The sequence below is a fragment of the Rosa rugosa genome, chromosome 2, assembly GCF_958449725.1.
Source record: "Rosa rugosa chromosome 2, drRosRugo1.1, whole genome shotgun sequence".
Lineage (NCBI taxonomy): Eukaryota > Viridiplantae > Streptophyta > Magnoliopsida > Rosales > Rosaceae > Rosa > Rosa rugosa.
In genome coordinates, this window is record NC_084821.1 from 1,138,465 (window position 1) to 1,162,319 (window position 23,855).

The 23,855-nt window shown below is 37.9% G+C and overlaps 1 protein-coding gene and 3 long non-coding RNA genes across 13 annotated transcripts; 2 read left to right on the plus strand and 2 right to left on the minus strand.

Moving 5' to 3' along the window:
- Positions 1–4,219: 4,219 nt before the first annotated feature.
- LOC133733381 (uncharacterized) lies at positions 4,220–6,451 on the plus strand. 3 transcript variants are annotated; one of them, XR_009857668.1, is made up of 4 exons: positions 4,220–4,901; positions 4,985–5,056; positions 5,603–6,014; positions 6,223–6,451. It is a non-coding gene; the product is annotated as an uncharacterized LOC133733381 (long non-coding RNA). The 3 variants fall into 3 exon arrangements; XR_009857667.1 differs by having other exon boundaries at positions 4,356–4,901; positions 5,603–5,672; XR_009857666.1 differs by having other exon boundaries at positions 4,374–4,901; positions 5,603–6,451.
- Positions 6,452–12,454: 6,003 nt separating this feature from the next.
- LOC133733380 (uncharacterized) lies at positions 12,455–14,872 on the minus strand. The gene is made up of 2 exons (XR_009857665.1): positions 14,229–14,872; positions 12,455–12,730 (listed from the first exon to the last, which is right to left on the minus strand). It is a non-coding gene; the product is annotated as an uncharacterized LOC133733380 (long non-coding RNA).
- Positions 14,873–15,893: 1,021 nt separating this feature from the next.
- LOC133733378 (uncharacterized) lies at positions 15,894–19,729 on the minus strand. Of its 8 annotated transcripts, XR_009857659.1 has the most exons (6): positions 19,424–19,729; positions 17,806–18,800; positions 16,872–17,432; positions 16,288–16,482; positions 16,075–16,214; positions 15,894–15,934 (listed from the first exon to the last, which is right to left on the minus strand). It is a non-coding gene; the product is annotated as an uncharacterized LOC133733378 (long non-coding RNA). The 8 variants fall into 8 exon arrangements; XR_009857662.1 differs by having other exon boundaries at positions 15,894–16,214; positions 16,300–16,482; XR_009857656.1 differs by having other exon boundaries at positions 15,894–16,214.
- Positions 19,730–20,029: 300 nt separating this feature from the next.
- Positions 20,030–22,626, plus strand: LOC133733374 (receptor-like protein 2). Its single transcript, XM_062161016.1, has one exon. The coding sequence runs from the start codon at positions 20,049–20,051 to the stop codon at positions 22,284–22,286; it is 2,238 nt and encodes a 745-aa protein (XP_062017000.1). The 5' UTR covers positions 20,030–20,048; the 3' UTR covers positions 22,287–22,626.
- Positions 22,627–23,855: the final 1,229 nt, after the last annotated feature.

The window sequence follows — 23,855 nt, forward strand, 5'->3', positions numbered from 1 at the left end:
CCACCAATTTTCCTATTGTCTTACCCTTGTGATTCGGAATAACAGTGAAGTTTATTATTCTCTTGTGTAGTGCCCAAGTCTCATCTATGAAATGAGCTGTCAAGACAAGGTAATTGATATTCTGGACAGAGGTCCAGGTATCGGTGGTAAGAGAAACCCTCAAATTGTTCCTAGCTAAAAACTCTCGAATCTTTTCCTTCTCAAATTGGTAGATATCCCTAATATCTCTACCAATTGTCCTCCGAGAGGGAGGATCAAACCTTGGTAATGCAATTTTCATAAAATCAATAAAACCCTGCCCCTCTACATGACTAAATGGCAGCTCATCCCTCATAATCATTTTAGCACATGCTCTTCTACATTCATCTGGGTCCCAACCCCTAGCAACTAACTTACCACCACTATCAGCAGAATCAAAGGAAAGAAACTTTTGCTTCTTAGCCGGTTGGTATGTCGGACACTTCTTGCATTGGTAAAGCATACGAGTCCTCATGGATATCGTCCCATTTGATCTTGAGTCGCAAGCATACGTGGTGGGACAGTACTTGCACTTAGCCCTTGGTTTCGCCAACGGAGTACCATCTAGATTCTACATCTTCTCAAAATGGTCCCATGCTACAGACTGGTTCTTCCTCTTCACATACTCAGCTTCACTAATTAGAGCAACAGCTGCAGAAGGTGGTGGGGGAGGAAGCATAAGCGGTGCAGCAGCTTCACTTATAGCAGTTGGTGTTGTTCTGGTGCTTGACCCAGTTGGTGTCGCATTGAGAGTTTGCGATGCTCCACTTCCCTGATAAGAAAGTAAGAAAAAATCAAATCAGTAAAGAATAAGATACAAATGGAAACAAGAGAGCAGCTCAAAAATTCTTTCAGACCACAATTCGAAACAATCAGTAGCACTAATAACAAAAGTAATCAAACCACAATTCTCAAACAATCAGTAGCACTAATAACAAAACCAAACTAGTCATGCTTATTTCAAAATCAAACTGATGCTCTCATGCTCATTAGAAGAACTGAAGAAGCAAGCAAGTAAGAAAGGAGAGATCAGTTCTAAACAAGCTGAAGTGCTGAACCCAAAATCGAACTGAAGAAGCAAGATCGAAACTTTCTCATCAAATCGAAACAAGTTGAACCCAAAATCGAACCCAAACGCATATCAATCCGAAACTGATGCTCCCAAACAAGCTGAACCCAAAATCAAACTCAAAATCAATTCAAAATCGAACTCCAAAAGTGATGAGATGAGATGAGAGCTGATGCTTTCCATACCGATTCCATCTACAGATGAGATAAGAGCTGAGAATAGCCTTGGCGTTGTCGATCAGCTGAGAAAACGCAGTAGACGAAGGAAGAAGACGTACTATAATGGGCAAGAGAAGAAAAGATCAAAAGGAAGACCAACACAAAGAAAAATATCATGAAAGAAAAGATCAAAAGGAAGAGCACCAACTTCCTTTGATGGCTTTGATTCCAAACAATTTTGACACCAAAGTGTTGGGGTTTGTCGATCGCCGGGATTCACTTGCTTCGACTTGGGATTCAGGTTGGGATGGGGTGGGTGCGGATCGAACACTCGGATTCAGGTTAGCTGTGTGTGTGAGTCGAGATAGATGAGGGTTGGGACTTGGGAGAGATGAGGCGCTGTTGAAATGAGAGGCTGACTAAGTCAGCTAGGTTTCTCTCATTGAGAGTAATCCAGTGCAGCAAGGACTAGCCAGGGAGTAGTGTAACCTAATTTCCACCAATTAAAATTCGACACCCATTTAAAAATATTTAAATAATACTAGATTAATTAAAATAATAATAATTTTAATAAATATTAAATATGCGGTCCGGTCTGGTTATTTCCGGTCGATTCTGAAGCTAAACCCGGTCCCGAACCGTTATATTCCTGTGATCCGGTCCGGTCCTTTTTTTTTTTTTTGCAGTCTTGTTTCATCAGGTTCGGTCCCCAAGCCTCTTTTCCGGGCCGGTTCGGCCGGTTTTTTATGTCCGGTTCGGTTTCTGCCCGCCCCTATGATTTTTTGTCATTCATGTCTGCATTTTATGTAATCATTATAGAGCATTACATTCTCTAATTATTAAAGATATCTAGGCTAATGTACATGTATATGCATTTATTTCCTCAAACAGCAATAGTAATCTACAATTTGGTAACATAATTAATTAACTACCACGCTGAAAGATCATGATCAACAAAGTGATCTAACCTTTCTCTAGCATTTTTTGCCCTTCATGTCTGCATTTTATGCTCAAAGATCATGATCAACAAAAGCCAACCTACGTGTCTCTAGCATCGAAACTTTCTCCATATTCTTAGCAACTTGATGAAGAGCAGTGGCAATGTTGAAAGGAGAGAGGGGTCAGGGACTCAAGCCTTTCCCCACAACCATGATTGTCTCAGCAGTAACCTCCAATACTTCTTCTACAGTTTGTGCTTCAACAATTTGTTTATTTAAGTTTTTTTTTTTTTTTCTTATGATCAGATGGCCCTGAGAATTGGGAAAGCCTCTGAACAAAGTGTTCCATCGTCTTCTCCTTTTTCTCTTCAAATATCCCACCTCCCATCATACTCACAGTTCTTCTTCAATTGGTAGAACCATCTAATGCGTCTATATCTAGCATATCAAAGTCTTCCTCTGAATCAAAATCTTCTTCAACCTGCTTGCTTTCCTTATTCATTTTGTCTTCCATCGTCAGTTTCTTCTTCAACTTAGAGTAAGATTGTCCTTTGTTTGATTTTGTAGTACAGCTCTTCCTTTCTCAACTTTCATTGGTATGATAAAACATAACCTTCAGCAGTTAAAAAATGAAGACATCTTAAGGCTGTACACCAAAAACCGACATTGAAATAGTTCATTTTCACAGGTTAAGAACCTCTGTACCTGCAAGTAAAATGATAAAGACGATGGTCCATGTTGCTGGTGAGATGACTACACATGAAATTAAGTGGCAAAATAATGATCTGTAATTGACAAAGGTTGTGTTATGCATTTGCATTGCGAATCTTCTATATGTGCTTTAGTTGCATTTAATATGTTAAGTTATTGATTTGAGTCTCTACTACAGACATTGAGCTGGCTTTTTATTTAGTTTTTGTAAACTCTGATGCATTCGAAATTACCAGTATGGTTTATTTCACTTCCTTTTGCATATTCCCACAATCATTTCCTTATTTTAATTATTTGTTAAGCTTTTATGTGTCTTTTCCTTTTTATTTTCAGGTACATGCACATATGTGCCTCTAACTATTGAACATAGAGACATTCAACTTGATAAATTTAGCTATACAATTTGATAACTGTAGAATAGCTGTAAATCTTATGTAATTATGATTCTTATTTATTTAGGTTATCATGTAATTATAGGAATGATTATTTCTTATTAGGGTTAGACTACTCCTCTTGTCCTTGTATATATACCCCTTTGTGGGATGAATAGAATATATTATTGAAAACCCTAAAATCAAAGTATTCTTTTCTACTTGGTATCAGAGCAGGTTCAATCCTTTGAACTTGCCTGCATCCTTTGAATCCTAAATCCTGAATCCTGAATCCCAAAGCACACCACAAACCGTTGCGTACCACCACCATTAAAATCAAGCCATCCCTGAATTTTTTTGAAACCCTAGAAAAACCAAACCTGAAAAAAAAAAACAAACAAACCCCAAATTCCTCAATGGCCGGACCTGCAATTGAAGGCGAACAGTCAAATCCCAAGAAGACAATGGTGTCATCCTCACCGATCATCCATCACCACTACACCACCCAACAAGATAACTCTGCTTTCCCCACAAGTGTTGTCTTTAATGAATCCAACTACACCATATGGGCTCCTCTTATGAGAATGCGCATTGGAGCGTGAGGGAAGGTTGGTTATCTGATCGGAGTAAAGGCTGAACCCGCCATGAATTCTGCAGAGTATGAAGCTTGGGCCACGGACAATGAAAAGGTGAAAAGTTGGCTAATTGACTCCATGGAATCCTCTCTCATGAACCGGTATATTCGTCTTCCTACTGCGAAAGATGTGAGCCCCGGAAAAGAATCTATCGAGATAAGGTGAGATCGTTTGGAATAAATTTGGTGATCTCGGTAATTATTAAGGTCTTCGGGAATAATTATTGGGGATTTTTCACAAGGTGGAATCTCCAAAGTTTGGAGTCTATAATAAAGTACGCGATGTTACGAGTCTGTGAGAATTTTCGGGGAATTTATCCGACACCGGAACTATTTATTTTGAATTTCCGAAGTTTAGGAATTATGGAAATTCATTTTAAATAAAAAGAAATGCTCTGGCTTGATCTGGACCGTTAAAAGACCACCGCTTGATCAGCACCGTTCGTCTGAAATGAAACTCAGGCTATAAATAGCCCTTAGATCGAGTCAGCGTCCCAGATCGTTCTAGAATCGATCAGAAATTTCGACCCGTTTCTCCAGCCCTTGACCTGCGATGATAACCCGATCGGAACTTCCCTCGTCCGGCGACTTCACAGCGGTGCACCGGTCATGCCCGATGCGTCTTCTCATCGTGGTTCCTCCTGTGGTTACGGATCATCCATGCATGGAGCGAGGAGAGAGAATCGAAGCCCAAAAGCTTCGGGTTTTCCGGCGAAGTTTCCTGAAATTTCCGGCGATCTTCGGGGCTGCATGTGGTATGGAAATCGATCCTCTCGGTGAGCTCTACGTACTGGTATACTTAGTTTTCAGTTTTGGATGGCTTTTGATGAATTGATGTTTTGGTTGTTTCCGGGTACCGACGAGCTCACTGTACACGGTGATGGTGGGAAACTGAAACTTAACTGGGTTGAGAAGCAATATAAGGATTTTCCATTAAGTCAGAATTGAGAAGGATGGAGAGCGTTGGACGATGAAGGTAAACAAAGAAGGAAACAGAAAGAGGTAAGATCCTTTTACGAAAGTGAATGAGTTCAGTACTTTAAAGTTTGGTGATGATGATTGGTATTTCTATTCCATGGAAACAGAGTAGAGAATGTTCAGTTGCTTGGTCCAACAACGCAGCAGGAAGAAGGAGTTTAAAATAAAGAATTTATAAGGTAAGTGGGAGATCACTTTGGACAATTATTGTTGGGCTTGATTATGTGTGGCGTGGGAATATTTTGGTGGAAGTATTATTAGGCTACTGTAAGTATGTAATGATCAATTGATATGGTTTTGATCAATTGGTAATACGCTGCATCATATTTACAAGAATGACAAAAGTTGCAAACCAGTTCTATTTGTAAGGTGGAATTGATATCCTAATTATGCAAGTAGTGACAAAAATGTTATAAAGGTCACGTTGCCTTTAAAGGAGTTAAGTACCACATTGTTCAATCCTTGGGATTAAGTGGTTTAAATGTAGAGATTGGTTCTATTTAATATATGTGCAGTGAGCAGCACGATTAAATACAAATACAAGGTTAAGCTTAATTTATAAGCTTGGACAGAGACTCCATATATTTATTGGAAATTAGAAGCTCATCAGTAATTATTGGTAAATATTGGTCAAACTGGGAAAATTGGTCGGACGATATATCGACGAAATTGAGCCTTTATTTCCTTAAGGGAAAGTTATTAATATTATTTATGTCGGAATCTAGGACTCCAGTTACCCGAGGAACGGAAGGTTCGTGACTCTCGGAGTACGTGAAGAAAAGCATCGGAATTCAGGTAGGGGATTCGGGACTCTCCTCGATTAGTGGGTTTATTATATTACGATTTTTATTAAATGATGCATGTTAAGTCTATGTGGTTTGGTTATGTTAAAATGCAATGCATACTAACCAAATCGTGAGAGATGTGATGGCTTGAGAGCGAAGGGTGGCTCTGACTTCCTTGGGTTCGATCCCCAAAACCTCCGGAGGGTTAGTTACACCGGTCGGACGGTGCGCGATCGCAATGACGACCCGATCCGTGTGTGTAGCTAGGTAGCGGACGCTCTCGCTACGCTTACCCGGTTATAAATTGATTTGAGGTAAGGTCGTGTAGTGGGTCTATGGGACCGGCCATCAGGTAATACTTGGATTTGGCGCCGTATTTATTTAAGTATCATGCATCGGTTTTCGAGTTGAAAAATATTTTAAAGTTTGTAGTTCTTTAAATGACATGGTTTTGAGTATGTTTTTATACTGTGGCCACAAAGCAATATTACATTGTTTTCAAACCTAGTCGAGATGATTTCCCAATGAGCAGCGAGGACGAAAGCTCACCCCTACAACAGTGTGGATGCAGGTACTGTGCACTGGTGACGGGATTGACGGACGGAGCAGGGTGTGCGGAGATAGTGTCGGTGAATAGTAGTAACTGAATTCAGGTTCCGTGTCTAGTCCTGAACTCTATCACTTGGGAGTCGTTAATTTGGAACTTGTTATTCCTTATTTCGTCTTGTATCGGAGTGTACCAACTCTTATTTACCCTAGTGGAGATCTAGAAGCGCTTTAGATGAATAAGTTCGATAAATGATTCTAAAAAGTTTTCACCTCGAAAAGTATTTCAACGTTTCCGCTACGCGATTTATGAAAAGCGATTTAACTAAAATGCCTTGCGGGTTTTTAGGATGTAAACTGAACATTCAGTTTATGTCTTAGAGACACGTGGCACTGTGACGTGCTCAAGCTGATGAGGTGCAGTTTGGGGCGTTACAAAAGATATTTGGGAAGCTGTAGAGAAAACCTTTTATGATGATTCTGATGAAACCCGAATCTTTGAGTTGAATAAAAAGTGTTTTGAAGCAAAGCAGAATGGAAGGCCTATTCCGACCTACTACAATGAGTTAGTGGCAATGTTCCAGGAGATTGATCAAAGGGTGGCCTCTCAACATGATAATGTTGCAGCTGTCGTTCAAGAAACTTCAGCAATGTCCCGGATGTGTGTTCACTTGTTTTTGAGTGGACTTGACCCAGAGTATGATCAGGTGCGTGGAGAAATCCTACGCAAGGAGCCTAAATTCTCCTTGGAGCAGAGCTATGCTTATATTCGCAAGGTGCAATCAGAGAAACAAGCTATGGGGCGTTCGGCACCTACCGAATCTTCTGTTATGGCCGTTCAACGCCGACCAAGTCCTCCTCCAGGCTTTTCAGGTCCTTCTCCACGCCGTCCTCATGACAAACCAAACCCATACGCAAACAAAAAATGTGTTGTCTGTGGGGAAGTAGGTCATACCAAGGAGCAGTGCTATGAAGTGATTGGCTACCCTGATTGGTGGGACTTCACCAGGAAACCGCGAAAGAATCCGGGCAAGGCGGCTATTGCTACTATAGAGGAAGAGCATCTCGACAATGCCTCCGCTAATGTAGCGCAGTCAGGTATGAAGGGTAAGGCTACTTTGAATAATACATGGATAATTGATACAGGTGCATCTGATCATATGACCAATGACCCTAGTCTTGTGAAAAACCTTAGACGTTCCTCTCAAAATATTGTCTCTACTGCTGATGGTACTCCAACTCCGGTCACCGGAGAAGGTTCTATTATTGTATCTGATACCTTAACCCTTGAATCTGTCCTAGTTGTTCCCTCACTAGCTTATAATCTCCTATCTGTTGGTCAGATTATTTTAGCACTTGCATGTATTGTGACCTTCTATCCATCTTTCTGTGTGTTTCAGGACATTCTGACTCGGCGGATTCTTGGTTATGGTGTTAGAAGGGGAAAATTATACTACCTGGATCTGACAGAGACTGGAGAAAACCAGAAGCATCTTTTGGGGCAAGCTAATCAGATTAATGGGGTAGAGAATGCAAAGGAAGCAGTATGGTTATGGCATCGCCGTTTAGGTCATCTATCTTTTAGTTATCTTAAGAAGCTGCAACCTCATTTGTTTTCGGTTGTCAGTGATTTGGATTTCCATTGTGACATTTGTGAACTGGCCAAGAGCCACCGTATTTCATATTCACCAAGTCTTCATAAAAGTCATGTTCCTTTTATGAAAATTCACTCTGATGTCTGGGGTCCTGCAAAGATTCATTCTCTTTCTGGAGCTCGGTATTTTGTAACGTTTATTGATGATTGTACTCGCATGACATGGGTGTCATTACTGAAGAATAAGAGTGATGTATTTGGAATGTTTATCGAATTTCACAAAATGGTGGCAACTCAGTATCAACAATCCATCAGAGTGTTTCAGTCTGACAATGGTGCAGAGTTTGTGAATGGCCCTATGATTGAGTTTTGCCGGTCACATGGAATTCGTCATCAAACCTCCAATTCTTATACTCCTCAACAGAATGGGTTAGCAGAACGGAAGAACAGGCAGTTGATGGAAGTTGTTCATGCTTCCTTATTTGGCATGAATGTACCTCGGTCCTATTAGGGAGAAGCAGTAAAATCTGCAGAATATCTTATCAACCGTACTCCTTCCCGGGTGATTGAGTTTTAGAATCTTCATCAGAAGCTTCATACATTTTTGACCATCCCTTCTATGCCTAATTTGGAGCCCCGGGTGTTTGGGTGCACAGCCTATGTTCATATTCCCAAGCCTCAACGCATCAAGCTTGATCCCCGTGCCCGTAAGTGTATCTTTGTTGGTTATGCTGACTTCCAGAAGGGTTATCGATGTTATGATCCCCTTACTGGCACTTTACATGTCTCTCTTGATGTTGCTTTTCGTGAATCCGAGCCTTATTACTCAGGGGGAGCTTCTCAGTCTTCCCTTCAGGGGGAGAGAGGTTGTGAAGAGAATCCTCGTTCTATTATTGATTTTGATGTCTTTGAAGACTTGGAAAATTTGGAGGATACATTTGAGGGTAGAAATTTGGAAATAGAAAATGCAGTTGCCGAACAGAGCATTGTGAATTCCGAAATAGACAATGCGACTGCCGAACGAAGTGTTGCGAATTTCGAAACAGAAAATGCGACTGCCGAACAGAGTGTTGTGAATTTTCGTGAATCCGAGCCTTATTACTCAGGGGGAGCTTCTCAGTCTTCCCTTCAGGGGGAGAGAGGTTGTGAAGGGAATCCTCGTTCTATTATTGATTTTGATGTCTTTGAAGACTTGGAAAATTTGGAGGATACATTTGAGGGTAGAAATTTGGAAATAGAAAATGCAGTTGCCGAACAGAGCATTGTGAATTCCGAAATAGACAATGCGACTGCCGAACGAAGTGTTGCGAATTCCGAAACAGAAAATGCGACTGCCGAACAGAGTGTTGTGAATTCCGAAACAGAAAATGTAACTGCCGAACAGAATGTTGTGAATTCCGAGACAGAAGAGACGACTTTTCTGGATAGTTTGAATCAAAATCAAGACGTATCTGAAGCTCACACACAAGAAATTCCCCCTTCTGCATCACCAACTGAAGATCCCGGTCAGAATGATCCTCCTCAGGTACCCCTAAACTTTAATGAATCTTCTGGGTTAGAAAGTGTCGAACCTAGGAAATCACAAAGGGTTACCAAGGGAATTCCTAAGAAACAATATGAACCAGATATCAAAGCCAAAGCTAAATACCCTATAGCTAATTTTATGTCTAACCATAGGATTTATGGGTCACATGCACTTGTTATTGATCAATTATCTATTGTATCTATTCCTAGTAACGTGCAGGATGCATTGACGGATCCAAAATGGACAAAGGTGATGAATGAAGAATTGGAAGCTCTTCAAAAGAATGCAACATGGGAACTAGTACCTATGCCGGTTGGAAAGAAGACTGTAGGGTGTCGTTGGGTATTTACTGTGAAGCTTAATGCAGATGGAACTATTAATAGATACAAGGCGAGGTTGGTTGCCAAATGATACACACAACGTTATGGGATTGATTATGAGGAGACTTTTGCACCTGTGGCAAAGATCAATACTGTTCGGATTCTAATCTCACTTGCAGCAAACAAAGATTAGCCCTTGCACCAGTTTGATGTGAAGAATGCGTTTCTTAATGGGAATTTGGAAGAAAAAGTGTACATGGATGTGCCCCCAGGTGTTAAGAATTACCCAAGTGAAGTTGGCAAGGTGTGTAAATTGAAGAAGTCTTTGTATGGCCTGAAGCAATCTCCAAGAGCCTGGTTTGGGAGATTTTCAAAGTCCATGAGAGCCTTTGGGTACAGACAGAGCAATTCTAACCATACCTTGTTTATCAAGCGTAAGAATGGTAAGATTACAGCTCTTATTATGTATGTTGATGACATGATTGTTACAGGGGATGATCCGAAAGAGATGAATGAGTTACAAAAGTATCTGTCAAAGGAGTTTGAAATGAAGGATCTGGGGCAACTGAAGTATTTTCTGGGTATTGAAGTTGCGAGGTCTAAGAAGAGAATTTCACTGTCACAGAGGAAGTATGTTCTTGACTTACTTACTGAAACGGGGATGTTGGACTGCAGTCCAATTGAGACAACCATTGAGATGAATCACAGACTTGCCATTTATCCTGATCAAATTCCAACTGATAAAGGAAGGTATCAACGTCTTGTAGGAAGGTTGATTTATCTTTCACATACTAGACCTGATATTGCTTATGATGTGAGTGTTGTCAGTCAGTTTATGCATTGTCCTAGTGAAGAACATATGGCTGCAGTTTTTCGGATTTTGAGGTATTTGAAGATGGCGCCAGGTAAAGGATTACTGTTTGAGAAAAAGGATGAATTGGAAGTTGGGGGATACACAGATGCAGATTGGGTTGGTGATAAAACTGACAGGCGTTCTACATCTGGGTACTTCACTTTTGTAGGAGGGAACCTTGTCACTTGGCGTAGCAAGAAACAGAAAGTTGTGGCCAGATCAAGTGCAGAAGCTGAATTTCGAGGTATGGCACAAGGAGTCTGTGAAATGTTATGGATTCGTAATGTCCTGAAAGATCTAGGTTACAAGCTTAGACAACCTATGGATTTGCATTGTGATAATAAAGCTGCAATTGAGATTGCACATAATCCAGTTCAGCATGATAGGACAAAGCATGTGGAGGTTGACCGTCATTTTATTAAAGAAAATCTTGACAGAAAGGTTATTCGTTTTCTATTTGTAAACTCAGAAGAGCAGTTAGCTGATGTTCTTACTAAAGGAGTGTCCAGGAAGATATTCGACAGCTCAGTTGACAAGTTGGGCATGATAGATATCTATGCACCAACTTGAGGGGGAGTGTAGAATAGCTGTAAATCTTATGTAATTATGATTCTTATTTATTTAGGTTATCATGTAATTATAGGAATGATTGTTTCCTATTAGGGTTAGACTACTCCTCTTGTCCTTGTATATATACCCCTTTGTGGGATGAATAGAATATATTATTGAAAACCCTAAAATCAAAGTATTCTTTTCTACTATAACGACTTTCAATTAGATTTATTTGTTTTGGTGTATACTTCAACTTGATAAATTTAGCTATACAATTTGATAACAACTTTCAAACGAGATTTATTTGTTTTGGTGTATACTTTTGAACATTGTTGTTTTGTTCATTCTTCCTCCTTTTGTGTTTGTGGTTCTTACTTATTGCAACTGTGCTTCATAAAAAATCACAAAGATAAAGATAAAGAAAAGCTAGAGTCTCAGTTGACTTCAATTAAAAGATAATTGATTGTGTAAAGCTTATAACACTTTCTCTTCATCTATGTTCATTCTTATTTCATTTCCTTTTTCAGTGATATTTATGATTTGATTTTTGTTTTTTTATTATTTTTATTTTTTTTTAACAATGAAAGAGAATACAAGTTAAGCAACTTTTGATGGTACAATGCATTATCTGATACACAAACTACTTGGCCTTAATGCTGCTCTTGGTTTTTGCAGGTTAATACTATCAGGATAAATTTTCTTTGGAAACTATGCGATCATGTCAAGAACAAATTTGGGAGATTAACTTCCACATCGCACAGTGAATGAAGACATAGGGACAATGAGAGAGAGGTTGAGTTGGGTATATATGAAAAGGAGAGTGCTGCTGTTCTGGCTTTTTAGTTAAATTCAGTTGTCAAATAGGTCTGCATGTCTAAAAATGAGTAAGTAACATCTCAGAATAATCAACTTTAAACAATTTTTATATATTTAGATCTTATTTGTAAAATAGGCTGCCATCAATCACAATTTGTTATCAGGGATAATGTAGGAAAAGACTTTCAAGTTTTACTGGAATATTTTTTTTATTTTGTAGTTTGGTATCGTTGTAATGTCATGACTCAGAGTTTACGTGATATGTATCACTTGAACCTATCTTTCACTCATTATAGATCATATTCCAGACTCAGAGTTTACGTGATATGTATCACTTGAACCTATCTTTCACTCATTATAGATCATATTCCAGACTTTGACATTTGTTTGGACTTTATATGAATGAATGATAATGATGAGAGATACTGTTTTTGCTTCCTACTGTTCTATTTTTGCCTGCAGCAAGCACAATTTACCTTTTTTTTTTATTTCTTAGGTCAGTGAGCAATATATAAACCAAGAAGGTCCCAATTTGCATGATGTGATAATGGACCTTCTTCAAATTTGCACGATGAATCACTTCACATTTCAATCCAAAACACGCGTGGGGACAAATTCTAGTATTTACTTATAATTCATACGGTGTAGATCAGTGCCTGTAGTTGGCACACAGAGGAAATAACAATGCATTATTTCTTTTTGTGGCAACTAACAAGAAATTCATATGCACATATATTTGCTTCTGTAGGCCACTTGTGTGGAGAGAACTTGAGAGCAACAAGCATAAAATTCTTGCAACAGATAGAGACATATGCACACTTTATTCTTCTTCAAATGCCAACTCCATTTTAGTTATTTCTACCTGCAACACCATTAAGGAAACTACAATTAGCATAATTCATTCAAGCCTAATCACACAAAGGAAGATGATAGGTGCCAAAAAAAAAAAAAAAAACACTTTTAACTTTTAAATGGGCACACATTCTCCGTTGTAAATTAGGGTTAAATGATTTTCTTAAAACATAAAACACTCGGCTAAGAAGCTCTACTCACAGCAAATAGCAACACGATACAGAAGGTTTAGAGCTTAAAAATTACAAATTTGGTCTTGGTTTCACTTCAAAGGCATACCTATCAACATATGAATATGGACCCTTGAAGAATTTGCTGATTATGCATGCTGCCAAATTTGTTAACTCAGAACGCTCAGTGTTTTATTAAAGGATCAATGAAAAAAATAACAATTTCAAAAAACTATTGGCTTCATTTTTCTTTTTTTTAATAAGAATATCTACTCCACTATATCTTGCTTAAAAAGGACAAAGGACGTTGCAATTTCATTCTTTACTAAATGAACAATTAATTCAGGGAAACAATGACCAACAGTACAAAGAGCATAATGACACACCAGATATGATTTCACTAATCACCTAAACTTCCTAGACAGGGCACGAGATGGGGTCGATAACTTTCTTACCTTTTGGAGGGTAAAAATGGGGCTGATAACTATCCTCCTAACCCTGAACCCACCATATGAGCATTGGCCTTAAGAATTAGATCATAGATGGGAGTGATAGTGTGATACCAAGTGAAATAGGATTCGACTATTTGAGCAACCATTGCAATACATAGGTCAAGTGCCTTTCTATGGCCTTCATAAAAAATTGCACACAGACATACATGATACATGATGCAAGTACGAAACTTGAGATTCCAAACCTTCAGAAATGCAGGGTTGGAGTAAAACACTACAAACTTCTCACAGACATTGTCTTTATCAAAGCAAGCAAGGTTTTGATTGGAAAGGAAAATGGAAAAACTTCTTTTCATCATAACCTCAAAAATATGGAAAGGAAAGACATAACATAGGTTCAACAAGATGATTTTAGCAAAAAATTCATCAGAATTCTCCTATTAAAAATTTAAAATGACTACAAGAATCTCTTGGTCCTGCAATTGTTGCTCTAAATAACCTAAAAAATCAATCGAAAACATGATCTTCCTTTTCCTTCGTTTGATACTTTGATTTGGTTATCAAACACAAATGGCATAAACATTTCAGACAAGTTCAATCACTCAGAAGACCAGAAGTTTTCAAACTTCTTAACTAACAGAATATGAACATAATTAAAACCTAAGCTCATTCCCCATGTACAATAACAAATTTTCTACAAAAAGAAACTCAGTCTTTAACTTGAAGTAGAAGTAAATGTTGGCTGTGGTTTCTTTGCTTATTTTGCCCAACTCTTCAAAGTAAAATTAGAAATCTCAGAAACACAAAATCCAGTCTTTCCCATACAATTCACACTAAAACAGCAAAGGCATTATTTTTCTTTCAAAGTAAAAAATCCAAATTTTACCTCACATTGACTCAACACTAGCTCCTCCTCGGCAAGCCTTGCTCTTACATACAGGAATGTCCTCGAACTGTTTAGCAGGCAATTTCTCGGACAGAGCCCCAACGTAAAACTCAACTGAATCAGACCCTTGCTCCATATGCATCCCCGTCACGGAAACCCAAATAAATAGCTTCTTGGCTTGAATCCCCGACACATCGGAAACAGAGCCGAAACTCAGCTTCCCTTTAATGTTCTTATTGTAGTACACCAACTGATCAAAGTGAACATAACACGGGTTTTCGAGATAGATCTCGAAGGTTCCATCGTCAGAGAGAGTGTACGATCTTACGTTGTCGGGTAACAGACCCCTTGGGAGGCCGTACTTGGGGAGGAGGTCATGGACGTCTGTGATTGATTGGAGCGAGGTGGATGGACGGTTGGGGTTGGGGTTGGGTTTGAGGTCTCTGAGGGATTGAGATAATTGGGTTTCTGAGAAGAGAGTTAGGAAGAGAGAGATTTGGGGTTTCTGAGAAGAGAGTTAGGACGAGAGAGATTTGGGTGATGGATAACAGGGGAATTGACTTTGGGGGAGAACAGGGGAACAGAAGCGAAGTAATTTAGATGAGTAGGGAAGGGTAAAGATGGGAAGAAAATTGTTTCATTGTTGGTGGGAAGTTCTTGTTGGGGGAAATTTCCAATACAGAGCATATATGATGTAATAAAAGATTTTTTTTAAGTCAATTATATTTCACTAAAATCAAAATTTGGTTCTTTCTTGATCATCCAATATCCAAATGATATATAGAAAGAGATCTGAATAATTTGCATTGAGCCAATTTGAAAGTTAGAAGTCTAGCTAAATAAGACCCCATCCAAATTCAAATTGAATTTAAGTCTAGCTAAATTCTCATTACTTTATTTTTATTTTTAAGTGGTTGGCTACCGATTTAGCTGATTTCTTTGATATTTATAATTTATTAGATTAGTTCAGATAATAAGATGATATTAAATAAAATATCTCAAATATGTACAATCCCTTAAATAAAAAAATAAATCTCAAGTAAAATAATGTAAAAGAAATATATTCTTAGAGTATGGCTGTCTTTTACATGTTTACAATATGTACATATCACTTTTTGTGAGGGTCACATTGACATTGTCGATCTTGCTTCCACATGGTCACAAAACTTGGCTATAGATTCCTTGACAAAATATGGGCCAAATATCTTCCATAATTTGTCTATATGAAAATGATACCGGTATGTCTTAAAGCCGTTTGGACTGGGTTATGGAAACTTATGCATGTGGTCAGTAGAACTAGGCTGATCAAGGCACAGTTCGTTCTTATAATAATTATACCTTCTTCTTCTTTTTTCAATTTTAAGGCTATGTACTCTGACCAGTATATCTATATGAGCAAAGGAAGAAAAGCTGCCATATGAAATTAAAACAAAATCAGAAAAAGAAAGGTCTCTGTCACAATACTTAGATATAGATTGCACTGGATATACGCCCTGCGCGATTGCAATTTTTTTTCTTCCTCAATTTCTTGTATGTATAACAATCAGAACCATAATCTAAGAAACGGTTATTGGTGAACGTCAGGACTTTACATATTACAAAAGCTGGTATTTAAGTAGATTTGTATATTTACATATTGCAAAAATGGAATTTTGGGATAGAAGCTTCGCCATCAACAGTTACGTGTGTATTTCCTCATCAACATTCTGAACACAGTTGTGATCAATACACCAATCAAAAGCCATCCCACACGTTTTATTAACAGAATCAAAACAGAAAGTATAATATCAGAATCCTCCCCTGCTTCTGCATTATAAACTGCAAGTTTCATGAGAATTTGTCTTACCTAAATCATCACGTCTCCTGCCGTTCAAGGTTCACTACATAATCTTTGATTAAGATTTTCACAGCTCAATTTTGCTTCCGGCCATGCTTCAGGTAGATGTCTCTTTTCAATACCAATGAGCATATAAGCCAGGTCAACTCCTAGGATGAAAAAACAGCTTAATTGCTGAAGTTGTAACAAAGAATTTGAACAGCAGGTCAACACAACAATTACCTCAATGCCTACATTATCTTGTACGTCATCCCTAATTTTCATGTTATTCATCTCACTGGGCAACCGTATTTCCACTGCCGTCTCCTAATCCAGATGAAGGAACCACACTTACAGAGGCCATGAGCACTATCAAGAACTGAGATAATTGTCTTCTGGATTCCCTCTCACCTCAATCAAAATAAATCAATAGCATCCCTGCAGAAAACATATAAACATATTAGCATTAATGTTAAACGATACAAATTATGTTAAACCATTGATTACAGTGAACTCTTTAGATGCTTCACATTTCACAATTCAAATGTATGATAAAATTTATTGAATTTAGGTTTGGGACTGAAAAACCCTAGGAGCAATTCCAGCGTTCCAGGGTTCTCTGAGTATGTCCTAGAAAACACATAAATAATATCGCACATAATTTCAATCTAATGAGCAAGGAACCATTACATCTGTACAAATCCTATCCCTATGATGGAGTTAAATTCCAAGGTTTTTGCATTTGATATAACAGAAGAATCTAGAAAAGTAAAATAGTAATAAATTTTCTAAGCATTTTCGATAAGCTGTGGTATAGTCTGGCTTACTTGGACATCCATCTCTGGAAAAGCTTATTTCTTTGGTTGTTCACTGATGTCCACATGTCGTCGTCCTACTTATTCTCAGCTTCCTCAATTAAAATCCTCTGCTGCATTCATTTTTGCCATCTTAATTAAGCAGAGGTCTTATATATTACAAGTTCAGGAGTAGGAAAAAAGCCAAATTTTATTTTCACAGCTAGGTTAAACCCAATAAATAAAGATTTAATGTTACATTAAAAGATAAACAGACTTCATGTTTAACCCCAATCTGTGGAAAAAAAAAATTATGTCAATAAGACCACTGTGCAACACAGCAATATTGAAGCACATTAGAGAAGAATCGATCACATTTGACATTGTGAGTATTTTGAGAAATGAAAGAAGAACGCATCACATTTGACACTGTATTTTGGCTTAAGGCAACACAGCAATATTGTATAGAACCTCGTCAACTTAAATTTTTTGAGTTTAGATAAGTTGCTGACTAAGATCAATATTGTTTTTGCTGGTATTTTGATATTCCCGTGAATTTGGTAAGGACAATGGGTTCCATTTGTCAGATCCCATCTGCAGGAGCAAAATAAGTTGCTGACTAAATATTGGTTAATCTTGCTAGTTTGTGCAGGCTTTGGGTGAAATATAAACATTAAAATCTTGGGTCTTTTCAGATCTTGCTTTAAATTAAGATATTATTGTATAGGAAGTAAACCCAGAAACTGGGAAGACGAAGAACATTCGAGGAAAGTGAGATTAGATTCCAGAATAATAGATCAACCAAAATATTTATCAAATTTCATAAATAAAAAAGATTTCAGCTAAAAAAGAGGAGCATAGTTTATGCCAAATGCAGAAATTGAAGAAGCAGGAAGTGAATTACTTTACTGATAGAGAACGCAAACAATACTTCAAAAGTGTGCAGAGCAAGAATTCGAAGGATTACCTTTCTTGGTAAGCAGTGTCTCCAAATTGAGGTTTGGTTACCAATGTAGCCAAGTCCTACTTCAGTTAAAAGAAATGGTTGTCATCTGCACTATTTTGCAAACTAAGAGAAGAGGAAGCGGTGGGTTCCAAGTCTCGGTGCAAACTAACCTATACAGGTGAAACGGAACATCTTCCAAAACAAACCCAACCCTCGATTGCTGTGTGTCTACCTCGATCACCGTCTCTCTCTCTCTCTCTCTCTATCACTGTCTCTCTCTTATCGTAAGACAATGGCAAAATCGTAGTTGAGGCAAGTAGTAAGGGCAAAACAGTCGCTCCATTTCTGACCAAGATGAACAGTGACATACTATTGATTCATAAACAATATACAGTGCCAACCCAGCTATAATATCCAAATGATATAGAAAGAGACTTTGAAAGTTTGAACTTTGAAGTCTAGCTAAATAATACCCCATCCAAATTCAAATTGAATTTAAGTCTAGCTAAACTCTCGTTACTTTATTTTTATTTTTAAGTGGTTTGCTACCGATTTAGCTGATTTCTTTGATATTTATAATTTATTAGATTAGTTCAGATAATAAGATGATATTAAATAAAATATCTCAAATATGTACGATCCCTTAAATAAAAAAATAAATCTCAAGTAAAAGAATGCAAAAGAAATATATTCTTAGAGTATGGCTGTCTTTTACATGTTTACAATATGTACATATCATTTTTGTGACCCTCACAATTGACATTGTCGATCTTGCTTCCACATGGTCACAAAACTTGGCTATAGATTCCTTGACAAAATATGGGCCAAATATCTTCCATAATTCGTCTATATCAACATTCTGAACAAAGTTGTGATCAATACACCAATCAAAAGCCATCCCACACGTTTTATTAACAGAATCAAAACAGAAAGTATAATATCAGAATCCTCCCCTGCTTCTGCATTATAAACTGCAAGTTTCATGAGAATTTGTCTTACCTAAATCATCACGTCTCCTGTGCAACACAGCAATATTGAAGCACATTAGAGAAGAATCGATCACATTTGACATTGTGAGTATTTTGAGAAATGAAAGAAGAACACATCACATTTGACACTGTATTTTGGCTTAATGCAACGCAGCAATATTGTATAGATCCTCGTCAACTTAAATTTTTTGAGTTTAGATAAGTTGCTGACTAAGATCAATATTGTTTTTGCTGGTATTTTGATATTGCCGTGAATCTGGTAAGGACAATGGGTTCCATTTGTCAGATCCCATCTGCAGGAGCAAAATAAGTTGCTGACTAAATATTGGTTAAGCTTGCTGGTTTGTGCTGGCTTTGGGTGAAATATAAACTTTAAAATCTTGGGTCTTTTCAGATCTTGCTTTAAATTAAGATATTATTGTATAGGAAGTAAACCCAGAAACTGGGAAGACGAAGAACATTCGAGGAAAGTGAGATTAGATTCCAGAATAATAGATCAACCAAAATATTTATCAAATTTCATAAATAAAAAAGAATTCAGCTAAAAACGAGGAGCATAGTTTATGCCAAATGCAGAAATTGAAGAAGCAGGAAGTGAATTACTTTATTGATACTTCAAAAGTGTGCAGAGCAAGAATTCGAAGGATTACCTTTCTTGGTAAGCAGTGTCTCCAAATTGAGGTTTGGTTACCAATGTAGCCAAGTCCTCTTCTCTTCTCAAACTAAGAGAAGAGGAAGCGGTGGGTTCCAAGTCTTGGTGCAACGGAACATCTTCCAAAACAAACCCAACCCTCGATTGTTTCTATCTCGATCACCGTCTCTCTCTCTCTCTCTCTCTCTCTCTCTCTATCACTGTCTCTCGAAGCCTCCAGCGTCTTATCGTAAAACAATGGCAAAATCGTAGTTGAGGCAAGTAGTGAGGGCAAAACCGTCGCTCCATTTCTGACCAAGATGAGCAGTGACATACTATTTATTCATAAACAATATACCGTGCCAACCCAGCTATAATATATTGTATAATAATAATTGACAAAGTATCTTCTTAGAGATAGATTCCATAACAAAATATATTCAATAATTTGTCTAGCTATATCAAAATGATACTTATCTTTCTTAGTGCCGGTCAGACTGGGTTACTATTTTTCTAGTAACTGAAGTGATCATCAATTAATTTGGCAATGCTGATCGACCTCATTTTAGTTCAATATAATTACAAACGTGAGTGAAATCTGATCTAAACAACAAACGAACTTGCTAGTGCAGATTTATCACCAAATGGCAAATGTAATCCTTTTCTTCTTACTCTTGATATTCTCTTCCAATATCATATTTGAAAACATTCATGCTTGCAACCAAAGCGAACGCAACTCTCTGCTGTTCTTAGCTCTCACTTTGTCTTCTCCTCAGTTGAATTGGACTTCCGCTGATTGTTGCAATTGGGAAGGCATTACTTGTAATCGAGATGGTTGGGTCACCCATTTGCAGTTACCCTCCAAAGGGCTCAAACTAAAAGGAGGTATTTTCCCCTCATCATCACTTGCAAATCTCACACATCTCACTCACTTGAATCTCTCCCACAATTCACTCTCTGGTTCTCTAGATCAAACTGAATTCTTCTTGTCCTTGAATGATCTCGAAATCCTAGATTTGAGCTATAACCTTCTTTTTGGAGTGCTACCATCTTCTCTACCATCCAGTCATATTCAGATGGTGGATCTTTCCAGCAATCGTTTACATGGTGCGGTTTCATCTTCTTTTTTCCAACAAGCTTGGAATTTGACTACTTTCAATGTCAGTAACAACACCTTTTCAGGTCCTATCCCATCCTCTATTTGTCGTCCTTCTTCTTCCTCGTTACGACACCTTGATTTTTCCTTCAATAATTTCAATGGTAGTATATCTTCTGGACTAGGGAAGTGTTCCAAACTGCAGGTCTTCCGTGCTGGTAACAATTACCTGTCAGGATCGCTTCCAGAAGATATGTTTAATTCTACCACACTTGAAGAGATTTCACTACCTCAAAATTCATTGTATGGAGTAGTAAGTGATAAAATTTCCAACCTCACCAACCTTACAAACCTTGACCTCTCCTATAACCAATTGAGTGGTGTGCTCCCTCTCCATCTTGGGAAGCTCTCCAAGTTGAAATACATACTCCTTGATTTCAACTATCTGGAAGGTTCATTGCCCCTATCTCTGATGAATTGCACAAACCTCGTTGAACTACGTATGGGAAGCAACAACTTGGGAGGTGATATCTCCATGCTTAATTTTTCCAAACTTAGCCAACTTAGTAAACTTGGCTTGCGGAAAAATAACTTCTCTGGTATCTTGCTGAGAAGCATCTACTCGTGCAAGTTCTTGAAAGCAATTCAAGTGAATCACAATAATCTAGAGGTTCAAATACAGCCTGAAATTCTTTCATTGAAATCCCTGTCCTTCCTCGCACTTGGTTCGAACAAAGGTTTGACCAATGTGACAGGGGCAATGAAGATACTGATGGGTTGCAAACGTCTCGTATTCCTTTCCTTGGGATCTAGTTTTTTAGGTGAGGAAATGCCGAACGGTGTTGAAATGGTGGATTTTAATGGATTTCAAAATCTTCGACATTTAGATTTGAGTTTATGTAATCTTAGTGGTATAATTCCCTCATGGCTATCGAAGCTGAAAATGTTACAGGTCTTGGATCTGAGTGGCAACAGAATCACAGGCTCAATTCCAAGTTGGCTGGGGACTCTTCCAAGGCTGCAAACTCTACTACTGGGCTTCAACCAACTTTCTGGAGAATTTCCAAAGGAATTGTGCACACTACCTATGTTAGTATCTGGACAAGCTGCAGCTCAAGTAGGTCGTTTTTATCTTGAACTGCCTGTCTACTACCAACCTAGTGCTGATGCACCAACTTATATATTTTTTGTCCCAGTTATATACCTTAGTCACAATTGCCTTAGTGGGAATAGACCTATTGAGATTGGCCAATTGCAGCTTCTCCAAGCGCTGGATCTTAGTGCTAACAACTTCTCCGGCAACATTCCAAACCAGATATCTAACCTAAAGTACATGGAGCGACTGGATCTCTCCATGAACCATTTGTCTGGAAAAATCCCGGCATCATTCACAGGTCTTAATTTCTTATCAAGTTTTAATGTCTCGTACAATAATCTTGGAGGACCAATACCATCAAGCACTCAACTCCAAAGCTTCAATGCTTCTGTATTTGAGGGGAATCTGAAACTTTGTGGTGCCCCACTTCCAAATAAGTGTCAGACAACAAAGGGTGCTGATGCACCTGATATGAGCACCCAAGATGCAGACACCAAGGAGCATCAAATTCCATGGTTTTATGTTTTTGTTGCACTTGGGTTCATTACAGGATTTTGGGGAGTCTGTGGTCCCTTGGTGCTTATGAGAAAGTGGAGGTATGCATATTACCATTTTGTAGACAATGTACAAGACAGGTTCCATGTGATGATAGCAAAGTGTATGGCAAGCATGAGGAGAAAGTTTGTTTAGAAGTTAGATAGTAGACATAGTACTCTACTACTCTTATTGTAATAATCATAATAAAACATTCCCACAAATTTTCATTGACAAGCATGAAATTTTCACATATATTTACTTATAATTCATACGGTGTAGATTAGTGCCTGTAGTTGGCACACACAGGAAATAACAATACATTATTTCTTTTTGTGGCAACTAACAAGAAATTCATATGCACATATATTTGCTTCTGTAGGCCACTTGTGTGGAGAGAACTTGAGAGCAACAAGCATAAAATTCTTGCAACAGATAGAAACATATGCACACTTTATTCTTCTTCCAATGCCAACTCCATTTTAGTTATTTCTACCTGCAACACCATTAAGGAAACTACATTAGTCCACCAAAGATTAGCATAATTTATTCAAGCCTAATCACACAAAGGAAGATGATAGGAGCCAAAAAAAAAAAGCACTTTTAACTTTTAAATGGGAACACATTCTCCGGTGTAAATTAGGGTTAAAGAATTTTCTTCAAACAGAAAACACTCGGCTAAGAAGATGGGTGTTCATGCAAGAGCCTTCTACTCACAGCAAATAGCAACACGATATAGAAGGTTTAGAGCTTAAAAATTGCAAATTTGGTCTTGGTTTCACTTCAAAGGCATTCCTATCTACATATGAATATGAACCCTTGAAGAATTTGCTGATTATGCATGCTGCCAAAGTTTATTAACTCAGAATTGTCTGCTCAGTGTTTATTAAAGGATCAATGACAAAAATAACAATTTCAAAAAACTATTGCCTTCATTTTTGTTTTTTTTACTAGGAATATCTGCTCCACTATATCTTGCTTAAAAAGGACAAAGGATGTTGCAATTTCATTCTTTACTAAATGAACAATTAATTCAGGGAAACAATGACCAACAGTACAAAGAGCATAATGACACACCAGATATGATTTCACTAATCACCTAAACTTCCTAGACAGGGCACGAGATGGGGCCGATAACTTTCTTACCTTTTGGAGGGTAAAAATGGGGCTGATAACTATCCTCCTAACCCTGAACCCACCATATGTGCATTGGCCTTCAGAATTAGATCATAGATGGGAGTGATAGTGTGATACCATGTGAAATAGCATTCGACTATTTGAGCAACCATTGCAATACATAGGTCAAGTGCCTTTCTATGGCCTTCATAAAAAAATTGCACACAGACAGACATGATGCAAGTACGAAACTTGAGATTCCAAACCTTCAGAAATGCAGGGTTGCAGTAAAACACTACAAACTTCTCACAGACATTTTCTTTATCAAAGCAAGCAAGTTTTTGATTGGAAAGAAAAATATAAAAACTTCTTTTCATCATAACCTCAGAAATATGGAAAGGAAAGACATAACATAGGTTCAACAAGATGATTTTAGCAAATAATTCATCAGAATTCTCCTATTAAAAATTTAAAATGATTACAAGAATCTCTTGGTCCTGCAATTGTTGCTCTAAATAACCTAAAAAAAAATTCGAAAACATTATCTTCCTTTTCCTTTGTTTTGATACTTTGATTTGGTTATCAACACAAATGGCATAAACATTTTCC